Source organism: Antechinus flavipes, chromosome 1 (genome assembly GCF_016432865.1).
Source record: "Antechinus flavipes isolate AdamAnt ecotype Samford, QLD, Australia chromosome 1, AdamAnt_v2, whole genome shotgun sequence".
Taxonomy (NCBI): domain Eukaryota; kingdom Metazoa; phylum Chordata; class Mammalia; order Dasyuromorphia; family Dasyuridae; genus Antechinus; species Antechinus flavipes.
Genome location: NC_067398.1, coordinates 242,894,112 through 242,907,265, shown reverse-complemented (window position 1 = coordinate 242,907,265; position 13,154 = coordinate 242,894,112). Strand labels below are relative to the sequence as shown.

At 40.1% G+C, this 13,154-nt stretch overlaps 1 protein-coding gene across 1 annotated transcript in view; it reads right to left on the bottom strand.

The window, feature by feature from the left end:
* The window catches only part of GABBR2 (gamma-aminobutyric acid type B receptor subunit 2), a 780,032-nt gene extending 772,061 nt beyond the window's left edge, over positions 1-7,971 (bottom strand). Inside the window, exon 1 of the mRNA XM_051998595.1 lies at positions 7,210-7,971. Coding sequence (XP_051854555.1) covers positions 7,210-7,548 — 339 coding nt within the window. The 5' untranslated portion in view covers positions 7,549-7,971. The remainder of the gene's footprint in view (positions 1-7,209) is intronic.
* Between the last annotated feature and the right edge of the window lie 5,183 nt (positions 7,972-13,154).

The window sequence follows — 13,154 nt, the reverse complement described above, 5'->3', positions numbered from 1 at the left end:
CACTGCCTCTCCCTTGAGAATATAAATTTCAGAGAGAGTGCCAATCTGAATTGGTAAAGAATTTCTTAGTCTGGAAATCCTATCTAACCAATGAAATCATAATTCCCAGTCCCCGTCTCTAACTTGTGTGTGTTATGTATGCATATATTTGCATAGCATATATGTATGTTTATACACACACATATACACAATATATATATATGAATGTAATTTCATCGATGTAGAAAGCTCTCAGGGAGAAAATTGCCTCTACCAGCACTTTCTCTGCTTCTTACAATATTAGGAGAGATGCCTGGAGTACCAAGTCAAGTGACTTGCTTAGGACCATGACAACTAATATTTGTCTTAGGTACTGAAGCCGATTTTGAAGTCCACTTCCACTATACTGTACCACAACTACTATTCAAGTTTAATGTATATGCATATGTAAATGGACATATTGGAAACATATATACCATTTCCCCCCATAAAATATATTTGTTAATAGAACATGATAAAAGAAAAAGAAGCAGAATTAAGCTTTTAATAATTTATTTTAAATTATCTCATGAGCTAAGGAAGATAAGAAATAAGGTTCAGTTTTATGGCTCATAATGATAAATTTGCAAAAATGACAAGAAGATGGAAATAGTGTTTAGGATGTTTGGAAAGGCAGGAACATACTTTGTCAATTACTCCAGACATTTGGGAATCATCTTAGAATTATACTAAGAAGGTGAATAAAATGGCCACACTCTTTGACTGAAGGAGATTAATGATAAAAAGGAAGGCCCAATAAATTCACAAAATTATGTGTGGTAGCACTTTTCACAGTAAACAGATATCCACAAAATGGGGAATAATTAAGCAAACTGATATAAGAATACAATGAAATGCTACTGAGCTATTAAAAAACAATGAATGTAATGAATACTGGGAAGTATGGAAAGACTTATATGAACTGAGGCAAAGTGAAATGAGCAGAAATAGGAAAATAAGATTTTTAATAACTATAACAATGTAAATGGAAATAACAAAACAGTAGATATTGAATGCAGTGAAATCATAATGAGTTTGGTTTCAAAGAAGTATTAAAATATACTTCTTTCCCTTCTTTTAAGAAGTGAACTATGATTGTGGAACATTACATTCATTCATTCAATTAGCATTTATTAAGCACCTACTCTGGTGGCAGGCACAATTCTAAACAAGTGCAAAAAAACAAGCAAAAGACAATATGCAAACAAATACACACACATATACACATATATGTATATGTATATCTATCTATATCTATATCTATATCTATATATATATATATATATATAGATAGAGAGAGAGAGAGAGAGAGAGAGAGAGAGAGAGAGAGAAAGAGAGAGAGAGAGAGAATGAGAGAATGAGAGAAAAGGGCAGGGGAGAGAAAGGGAGAGGGAGAAAGAGAAGGAAGAAAGAGAAAAAGAGAGTGAGTGAGCATGCAAATCACATTTAGCATAAATAGGAAATAATCATCAGAAGGAAAGCACTGGAATTACATAGAATGGCAGACTTTGTTAACAGAATAGTTGATAAAGAGCTGCATTTGTTCTCTCTCTCTCTCTCTCTCTCTCTCTCTCTCTCTCTCTCTCTCTCTCTCTCTCTTTCTCTCTCTCTTTCTCTGTCTCTGTCTCTGTCTCTCTGTCTCACTCTCTCTCTCCCTCTCATCCCCTTTCCTTCCCTCCCTTCATTCTTTGTTACAGAAGGACCAAAAAAAAGATATTTTGGTGATATAAGCACCAATCACTGATATAAAATCAAGGCAATTTTTAAAAGAAAAAGAAAGACAGCCTATATAGTATATGGTAGGACATAAAACTTTAAAGACATAAAAAAACTTAAGAAATCATCACATTACCTCCATGATCTTGAACTGATGACTGATTTATACTTGCTCATTGTTAGAAAGGATAGAGATACACACCAGAGACAAGGTCAAAAGAAGGTGAATGAGTATTTGCATTTGGTGAAGTGTTTGTTCATTTCAGGATCAGTCTGGACTTCAAAATTGGAACACATAATGTAATGGTCTAAGTCTGGCTTTTGAATAGTTCCTCAATATGTATTGTTTGCTTATTAAAGAAACATACAGAGGAGGGCACAGCAAATGGGTATAATGGATATGAGGTATTCATGAAAACAGATAGATAGACTTGGGCTTAATTCTTGCTTTTGACAGAAGCTAGCTCCAAAACCATAGAATAATCAGTTAATCCCACAGTGTCCTACGCAACTTTCTCAGGTTGTAAATTAAAGAAGAGATGTCAATTCAGATCAGTGTAAGGAATTTTCACTCTAGGAGTTCTCAATATCAATTACCTAAAAAAGACAAAGTACAGGAATATCCATATATACAATATACAAAGAAATATACAATTCATATCTAATACAACTTAGCAAAAGGGTATTTTAAATGTAACTTAGAGAAGGCCCTGATGTTAACAAGATGTAAACTTAAAGGATTTTTGTCATAATTCACCATCCCTCCCATAGGTAGTCAATTCACAGATGTCACTACATCCTCCTCCCTATTTTCCCTTCCCACCTCCCATTCTTGCACTGAAGAGATAGTTCTTTGAAGTTCATTACTATAGAGTTCCCCTATTGAATAAAATAAGGCTATTTTTTCATATATCATAGTCCTGGTCATGCACTCATTTTGGAAGTCCTTCTGTTTGTGTATTGGCTTATCTTTGGTATTGCTTTGTACAATTTTATGGCTATTCCAACCTACTTGCAATATAGTACAGTTGGAATATGCCTTCTTATGTAAATGCCCTCCCTATTACTCTTAGAAGGTCCCCTTACTACAGCATTTTGAGGTTTACTAAGTTCTTCCCAATAGCCCTGATGACAAAGTCAGTGAAAGAAATAATATCCCCATTTTACCGAGGAGTATACTGAGATCTCTGCAAATTTAGGTAATTGGTCCAATATCACACGAATAGTGAATGACAGAACTGGGGGCTAGAGTTTAGGAAGGAAAGAGAAGAAGAAAACAAACATTTATTAAGTGCTTACTATATATTGCTACTTCAGAAATACTGTCTTATTTGATCTTAAAACAACTCTTGGAGGTAGGTCCTATTAATATAACCATTGTGCTGCTGAGGAAACTGAGATACAGAACAGTTAAGTAATTTGCCCAAGGTTACACAGCCAGTAAGTGTCTGAGGCTGGATTTGAATGAAGAGTTTCCTGACTCTAGGCTGTTTTTCTACCTACTGTGCCAAGTAGCTACATTTATATTATGTAATTTAGTACTCTAGCCCTCTACTCTGTGGCTTACCAGAAGCTGGTCATCATTTAGTGTAGCACTTTCAGCTCATTCATATCATAGGCACCAATTCTACCCTTTATTTTGATAGTTCTTATGATATAAACTCACAGAAGGTGAGCTTACAGAGAAGTAATGTTTCTATGATCAATTCAAACCATAAAGCACAAAGTACATTGGAAAGAGATATGTGAATTCAATTCATTCAGGCTAAAAACACTTGGGATGAAGCAAAACTGGGTCGTTCCACTTTTTCTTTAATTATCCAGATAATTCCCTTGACTTTTCACTTCACTTTGGACACACAGATTCAGCAAAGTAGAGATTTGACAATAATCCAGATTTATAATGTTAGTACTCAAAATATCCTTAGTGAGCCAACAACCCCTCCATTTTACAGCAAGGAAATTGAGACCAAGAGAAGTGAATCTTTCAAAATCACATCTTTAGTTAGTAGAAGAAGAAGAAGAAGAAGAAGAAGAAGAAGAAGAAGAAGAAGAAGAAGAAGAAGAAGAAGAAGAAGAAGAAGAAGAAGAAGAAGAAGAAGAAAGAAGAGGGACTCTAATACAGATCCACATGCATATTCTTTCCAGTAAATTATGCTACCTCTCATTATTGCAGACTGTGAGATAATTTAGTCCCCCCCTAAAATTCCTTCTACTCTATTTTTGAGGTTGGCTGTCTATATCAGTAAACTTAACAAAACTACTGCTAAATCTCATAGAATTAAAGGACCATGTATTTAAAGCTAGAAGGGACTTCAGAGGTCTTAAGAAAAACCCTCATTTTACACATGGGGAAACTTGAGGCTAAAAAGAAGTTAAGTAAGTTGCCTCAAATCACTCTAGTAGCAAATAACATCTAGGATTTGAAGCCAGGTCCCTTGATTCCATAGCTAGCATTCTTTCCACTGTAGCATAAACCATAAACTTATACAAAATGGGGAGGGGATGAGTATGTAATGCAATGAACAGATGTTTAGAATCAGAGGCCCATGAAATCATAAGAAAATTCATTTTATTTACAGTTTCATTTGGGGCAGTGTAGATGGAGGTCAAGTCTATATGCCAGAATTAAATGGACCATGGCAGGGCAGAATCCCTCAGTACAATTTGCCAAAGCCCAAACATTCAATCCATCCAATGCATAAAGAAGGATCCAACAACATTAATCAATGCAGACAGCTGATCTGAATAAAACAAACCTAAATCTCTATGATTTTTTTCCTCAAAAGCAATTTTTTCAATGGATTATTTGAATAATTCTTCACTTTGTTTTGCTTGTAAATAAGAACCTGCTTTGAAGAAATCTAAGATTTTAAAATTTTTATTAAATTGTGTCATCAATCCTTTCCTGTACGCTACTGCTGTTGAGTCTACATATTTATTAGCCAATTCTGGACCAACACTCTCACGTACACAAACACTACAAAACAACCCCAAACCTTCACAGAATCTTCACCGAATCATATCAAGAAGAAAAGTAAGCAACCATTTTAAAAAATTAGATTGTGACCACTTTATCAAATATAAATTCACCATCTTAGATTTCTATAGCCCACTCCCACTAGAAGCCAATAATATTTGATTACTTTAGAAATAAAAATGTTTTATTCCACAGCTCGGTATTAAAGTACCAGTACCTTACTTGTTTACATTCTGCTATTGCAGAGAAGGCACCTTAAATAAATACCTTAAAAGATGAGTCTTCTAATTCTATAATTCTAAAAAGAATATGGAAAACTGAATAACAATTCATATTTGGTTATGACGTATTTGGTTAAGCATATATGCTGTCAATACATAGTTTTGTCAATGGACATTCACCAGCTCTTAGATCAGTTTAAACACGAGGGAAAAAACAGATGGAAGTGAAAATAGTATAAATTAAGTATTTTCAGGTCAATATGAAGTTATATGAAATAAGTGTACCTTTCAGGGGAAAAATACTTTTAGTTCTCTATATGGTTGTTTCATATACTACTGGTATTAATTTTCTTTGGACAGACGTGGTCTGTTCCAGGAAGACAATTTCTGCATTGGTTTTCAATATGCAGCACACAAGCCTATACCATTGGGAACTACCCCAATGATGTTTTCTTACTATTTTTATATTAGCTGGTTTTAATCCTCTTCTTGGGAATTAATATATCTTTGGGGGAAATATAGGTGTATGAACAGTAAATAATATAAAATATATCTTTTAGAATATTAATATCTATATAGCAGTAAATCACTGTCTTTCCGTAAATAAAATGGGGTAACTGGAAACTGGAGCTTCCAGTTCTTGTCCAGTGCTGCTTTTTTCCCTAATCAATTTCTATCTAAATTGGAGGCTACATAGAATTAGACTGGGGAGAAAAATGAAAAGAATTATAAAAGATTCTTTAACGACAAATGATAAGAGTGATGGTTTTCAATAGTTTCACCTGGGTTGCTGTGGAAATGTTTATCCAAAAATCTCTTTCTCTAGAAATTACCGCCACCTTCAGGTCGCGGTTTCAACCCTGTCAGAGCTTTCTTTTGCAGATACACTGAAATTCTTACTAAACTCAGAGATCATTCCACAAGACACTTTTATAGCCACAATAGTCTTGTAAGAGTTTGATGACAGCAGAGGCTTGGATCGGGCCTACTATGTGCACTGAAACATATCTCTCTCTTGACTATCATCGGAGGCATGTGAAATTGGCGGGATTTTTGTGTGACCTGCCCTGATGTCACTTGGCGGAACAGCCAGAGATCTGTCAATTCTTTCCACAGAGTCAGTATCCCTGAGAGAGTCTTCCGAAAGAGGAAGATAGAAATTTTTGTAGGCTCAAGGAACCCTCCATACTCAATTCAAACGCCCGAATTTGGAAACTGAACATGGCAAGTCACACACCGGGAGGAAAAGGAGAAGGCGAACTGTTTGTGTATTCTTCAAGTAAACCCACAACCTGCCACAAAACCCTGGATAAAAAGGATAGATCTAATCCCTTTCTTCTCCCTCCCCAAGTCTGCCATTCCCCTTAGCAAGGGCAGCTGCCCCTCCCTCCCTTTCCTCTGGAGGGAAAACGATCGATGAAATGGATGACATCCGCTCCCTTTTCACTCCCTTCTACAGTTACAACTGAGTTACTCAAAGGCTGCATGTGGACTCTCCCCTTGCCGTTGTAGGCTCCCTGGAGAGAAACAAAACTCCAATCTTCCTCTACTGCTAAATCCGTACGGACTGCATTTGGGGATAGAACTGCTGAATGTAACCTAGGAATGAACCAGAAACAGAGACATAGACTTCCCCCAACAAAAAAAAGGAAAGAAAAAAACAACAACTTCCATTTAAAATCAACCCCTGCAAATTGATGTCAAGAAGCACACCTGTCTCTGGATACACAGATCGAAACTCCTCCCTAGAAGCGAAGTCCCTGACCTCTTCGTGCGTACACAGGGCAGGACAGCGGGCTCTTTCCTCTCCATCTTAAAAGCCCAGTGACTCCTAAGACACCCATTTTTCCTCTTTATTCCCCTTTTCTTTCTTCTCTGTCCCCACTTTTCCTTTTCCCCATCCCTCCTCATCTTTCCACTCCTCTTTGCCCCAGTAAGGCGCTTCATCGAGTCCCCCTCCCATCACCGTTTCTCCCCATCCCTAATTCCTCTTGGCCCGGTTCTTACTGCAGGGCCAACGCCACGGGGCATTTCGAGAGAACTGCTGCCCCTCAAGCCCCGGCCCCTGTCCACAGGGGAAACCTGGTTCGATACAATTCCCTTCTAACCATACGGCGCGGCCAAGCTAAATGGGGAGAACCGGTCTCAAAGGCCCGGAGATGGGGGCAGCAGGACCAAAGGCAGGGTCGAAGAATTGAGAGGGAAGGAAAGGTTGAGCTTGATGAGAGGTATCGGGGCTGTTGAGGGGGGGGGGGGTAGAGCCGTAGCACTCACCTCGGTGTCGTAGAGTCGAAGGTCCAAGAAGTAGGGGTACAAGAGGGATTCATTGCGGATCTGCTGGATCGCCAGCTCCACGGCAGGCAGCACCCCTCGACCGATGCTGCCCTTTGCCACATTGTCCGTGAGTGGCATCAAACCCATGATGGACAGAGGTGGACTGTTGACCGGCGGCCCCGCACCCCCCCGAGGGAAGGCCCGCGACCCTCCTGAAGCTGGCAACAGCAGGAGCAGCAAGGGCAGCATCGGGGCTAGTCGTAATCCCGGCGCAGCCTGGCTGCCCGCAGTGGCGAAGGGGCTGAGCCCGCTCCGGCCCGAGCCCCTGCTAGAAGCCATGCCGCCGACGCTGGAGAGACTCCAGTCCAACCTGCCCAGGCTACTAGGTTGCTGGGGGCGCCGGGGCCACGGACACCTTCTCACTCCGGCCGCATGGCCCGGGGCCCAGCGTGGGGCAGGCGGCAGCACCTGCGCTAGCTGAGCCTCCGCCTCTTCTTCCAACCGAGTTCTCCGTCGGTCGCGTAAAAGGGCTTCCTTCCCCCGCCCGCCAGCCCGTGGCACCCCCGACAGTCGTCCTGGCAATGGCGCCTGCCGCCTCCCAGCTGTGCCAGCTGCTGTCACCCTTTCTGCCGCCGCCACCACTCACAACAGCAACAGCAACAGATCAATCATTCCGAGGCATAAGCTACTGAACAGAGCTACCGAGGACCGGCCCCTTCGGGTGCCCTTTCTCAGGCGCAGAGACTGTGTGTTAGCACGGTTGCTGCTGCTGCTGCTGCTGCTGCTGCTGCTGCTGCTGCTGCTGCTGCTGCTGCTGCTGCAATTGTTGCTACCTTCACTAGGCAGCCGCAGCCACCGGCGCGGCAGCCACCCCAGCCGGACCCGCCGCAGGCGCCAGCAGTCAGTCCCCTTCCCTGAATTCAACCTTCTCTTCCTTCAGCTTCTGCAGCGGTAAAACCGCATGACAGAGCCCCAGGCCCGAGGAAGGAGCTATGGGCACGAGGAGGGGGGGAGGACGGGAAGAAAGAGAATTAAAATCCCCCCCAAAATTTAGACACAGGAAAATCTGGTCAGAAAATCCTGTCCCCAGAGACAGGGTGTGTGTCCTGGGGGTGGGGGAGGCTCCCGCGCTCCCTCTGCCTCTGCTTCTGCTGCCTCGGAGGCTTCTCCTCCCAGCCTAGGGAGAGAAGTGAGTGCCGCATTCCCTCGAAGCCGAAGAAACGGGAGGAAGCTCGAGGCCTCCCTGCGGGAGAGCCCGCCTCGCAAGAAGGCTGGTTCGGGAGCACTCGGCTGGCTGGCTTCCCTCGTGGAGGAGGTGGCTGAGCCCTTAGCGCCTCCTCCGCTCTCCGCGCTCAGCTCAGCCCCACGGAGGATGCGGCTGGGGCTTCTTCATTAGAGAAGTGGCTGACGGTTACTGCTAGTAACCGGCGCTTGCACGTCGCTTGTGGGCTATCAGATGCTGAGCAGGTTATCGGGTAGAAGTGTCAGGAGACGGGGTTTGGGCAAATCCATCAACCTGCGAAGAAGGGGGAGTGTGTGTGTGTGTGTGTGTGTGTGTGTGTGTGTGTGTGTGTGTGTGCGTGTGTGTGTGTGTGAGTGCGCGCGCGCGCGCGCGTATGTGTGTGATAGCAAGAAAGAGAACGGCCCTGGCACATTCAAATGGCAGCAGCAGATGCTATACGAAAGTGTTTCCTGTGGCATCTGCATTGTTCCTGGGGGTCTATGAATTCACTATCTCCTTCAGATATGGAATTACAAGTCTGTTTTATCAGGCAAACATTTAAAATCCCTAATGGGTGTGAGTTCCACATTCTACCTAAGCTTTCTCTCATTCTGCTCAACACACTGCATTTGCTAGAAGAAAATCTGTTATGCAGAGGGAGAGGTTTCCCTCTGTCAGCCAGAAACTAGAATACCTCAGAGTTTCTTTCCCCACCACCAGACAAAATCTTATGGCATCACCATCTAAAGATGAATATTTGTTTTCCCAGAACTGATCAGTCTAAGTTATGAAAGCTTAAGGTTAGCACCTATATTCACATGCTTCAGACATTGTATGCACCATCCTTCCCAAAGGCTTCTCTGAGGCATCCAAAGCCTTTTATATAAAATTATCCCACCCTATTTGGCTTGTGAAACTGTCTCATCCAAATACATTCATGTGAACTCATTTTCTTTTTCATATAATAAGAACAGATACCATTTATATAATTCTTAAAGGCTTGCAAAGCACTTTACTTACATTATCTAATTTTATGCTTACAGCAATCCTGTGAATTAGGTGATACTATTATTCCTAGTTTACAAATATGAAAACTGAAGTTCAGAGAGCTTAGATGATTTGTTCATGGTTATACAGTTAGTGTCAGAGTCAATATTTGGACCCAGGTCTTTTGAGTCATATACTACACTTTAATCACAATGCCACACTCTCTCTCTCTCTCTCTCTCTCTTCTCTCTTCTCTCTCTCTCTCTCTCTCTCTCTCTCTCTCTCTCTCTCTCTCTCTCTCTCTCTCTCATATATATATATATATATATATATATATATATATATATATATATATATAATATATGTTCTAAGCACAAATATAATTCTATGAGGTTATTTTCCATGTCCTACTAGAAATACTTCACCAAGTATCTAGGCCCTACACAACATGCTAGAGGTCCCCCTTCTGGATCTCTTAAAATTTTCCATTTTGCTAACAAAACACTTGGGCTTTCCATCAATTATCCTTCAGTCTTTCTATGCTACTGACTTTTTTTTTCTCCTCAATCATGTATCTTTCCAATACCATCCTCTATGTTTCTTTGTGGATAAGAATTATACAAGATAGGCATCCATCTCCAGCTACATTACTGGAGGAATTCGTTACATAAATGAGATCACAGATTCTCTAAAGTACACATTGCAAGTGAACAGCCTAGTATATAAATTGATCTATAAATTCAGTTCAAGTGAATTGAAAATTATTTATTAAGTACCCACTCTGTACCTGACAATGTGCTAAGACCTAGGAAAGGATCTAATCAAAGACAGACAAAATATAAGACCTGTTTCCAAGAAGAGATCAGAAAGTAGAGAAATAAAATGAAAGACAAATTATATGGTAAGTGGCATAAGAAGGGTATAACCACATTTCTAGGGAGCTTCAGAAAAGTTATATGGTGGAGTGAGCACTGAATTTCAAGAGGACTGAAATCAAATGTGATTATGTTTTCAGCCTCATTTCCCCCATATAAAATAAGGTGGTTAGACCAGATTTTCTCTAAAATCCCTTCCTCTGTTCTTACATTCAATTATGGGGGGAGGGGATGGTAAAGTTAAGGAGGGAATGAAATAGAGTAATATTTATTATGAAACTTGAAGGACAGGCAAGGTTTTGAAAGGAAAGATGAGAAAAATCACCCTAAGTTAGAACAGCATGAATAAATGTGCAGAAGCTGGAACATAGTAAATGTTTGGATAATAGAGAATCATATGGATTGTAGTGAGATACAAGCCTGGAAAAACATCATTTTGGTGGATAGCCTTGAATGGCAGGCAGAGGAATTTGGACTTGATTTAAGAGATTGTGGGGAGCCATTGGAAGATTTTGAGTTGAGAAGTGATGTTAACTGAGAAGTACTCTAGGGAAATTAATCTGGAAATTTGATTTAGAGTCAATGAGAATGGGCAGAGAATGTAATCAAAAAGTCAAGTCAACAAGCATTTAAAATATCTACTATTTGAATGGATACCCATGAATTGGAGAATAACTAAATAAGTTGTGGCATATGAATGCCATGGAATATTATTGTTCTGTAAGAAATGACCAGCAGGATAATTTCAGAGAGGCCTGGAGAGATTTACATGAACTGATGCTGAGTGAAATGAGCAGGACTAGCAGATCATTATATACTTCAACAACAATACTGTATGATGATCAATTTTGATGGACACAGCTCTCTTCAACAACATGAGATGAACCAAATCAGTTCCATTTGTTCAATAATGAAGAGAACCAGCTACACCCAGCTAAAGAACTATGGGAAATAAGTATGAACCACAGCATAGTATTTCTACACCCTCTGTTTTTGTCCGCTTGCATTTTTGATTTCCTTCTCAGGTTATTTTTACCTTATTTTTAAGTCTGATTTTTCTTGTGCAGCAAAATAACTGTATGGATATGTATACATATAATGTATTTTACATATACTTTAACATATTTAACATGTTTTGGTCTACCTGCCATCTAGGGGAGGGGATGGAGGGAAGGAAGGAAAAAGTTGGAACAGAAGGTTTTGCAAGTGTCAGTGCTGAAAATTTTCCCATGCATATATCTTGTAAATAAAAAGCTGTAATAAAAAAAAAAAAAGAGGTTTGTAGAGACCATCAAATCCAATCTCCTCACTTTACAGATGAGGAAACTCAGGCATGGAGCAGTTAAATGACTTGCCCAGGATTACATTGTAAATGTATTGTATGGATGGATTGAATATATATTGTAAATATCCAAGGCAGCTCTTAAACTTGGGCTTCTTGACTAGAAGTCCAGCCACCTAGCCATATTCTCAAACCAGTCATCTTTCCAGTTTCTTTGCTACTGTATCTGTTATCCACTCTTTCCCAACCCCCAAATGCAGTCATTACTAGAAAGAGCACAACAATCAGCTCACTTATGATTTCATTCACTCCCAAGTGAAACTCTTCAATTGAAAATATCTTTTTGCCTACTACCCTATTTGTTTTGTCTTCTGTTACTAAGAACAGGTGCTGTTTCACTTTTTAATTTTTATCAACTTAGCATAGTTCTTCATACATAATAAACATTTTAACAAATGTTTTTTCATCCATTTGTTCACTCATTAGAATATATTTCAGGGACGGCTAAACAGTGCAGTGCATAGAGCACCAGCCCTGAAGTTAGGAGGACCTGAGTTCAAATCTGTCTCGGATACATAACACTTCCTAGCTGCATGACCCTGGGCAAGTTACTTAACTCTAATTGCCTCAGCAAAAAGAAAAAAAAAAAGAATATATTTCAGAATGGCAACCCCCAATGTTACTATCCTTACTTGCTGAAAGATGAAATTATCAATAAGTCAAGACAATAAGTTGCCAAATGCTGTGTTTTTGGCAGAGGAGACTTACAATAAATATTTGAACAACTTAAATACCTTTTCACAACAAAACCCTGTTGTCTGTCTAGTTTTGTGATCCATATAAGCAATTTATCATACATAGCTTTCATCTAACCTGATGGGCTATAGAATAGGGAACTATGATTTCTTTGGTGTAAGGTACTTCTTTGTGAGCAATTTCTCATCCTGATACTGTTCCTGATTTTTTCTGGACTTTAAGTCCTTTTCATGTCCTTTTCATTTCACCATCTTTGAACTTTTCTCAATGTCTGGAATCTATCACCTTGAAACAACCCAGTACCCCTTCCTTCTCCTTGGCCCACTCACCATTGAATATTTTTTCCACAAAGCCTTTCAACTCTCTCCTAATAGTGAGTTTTCCCTTGAACCTCCATTTTGTGAAGTGACACCAAGTCTGCCTGACTTAATTTTCCTCTTAAAACTGTTCCAGATTTGCTCTGGATTTCAAAAGCATCATGCTTAATTCGCTGCTCCCATCCTGCTCTTTATGTCCCTTCTCACTTACAATGTAAACTTTTGTATTTGGATTTTTATCGGCAGTGCCTAGTATAAAATGAGCACTTTAATGTGCTTTTTTGCTTCTTTATTTCTTCTTTTCTCTATCAATGTAGGCTGACAACTTCTCTATAGCTCACATTCTTAATTCTTAGCCCAGAGAGCTAAGAGATTAAGTTATTTGACCAAAGTCACACAGCTAGTATAAGTCCAGGAGGAATTTGAATTCAGATCTTCCTGACTTCAAGTCTAGCTCTATATAATATGCTGCCACTCTGGTCTGTAGTACCTTCTTAACATATTGC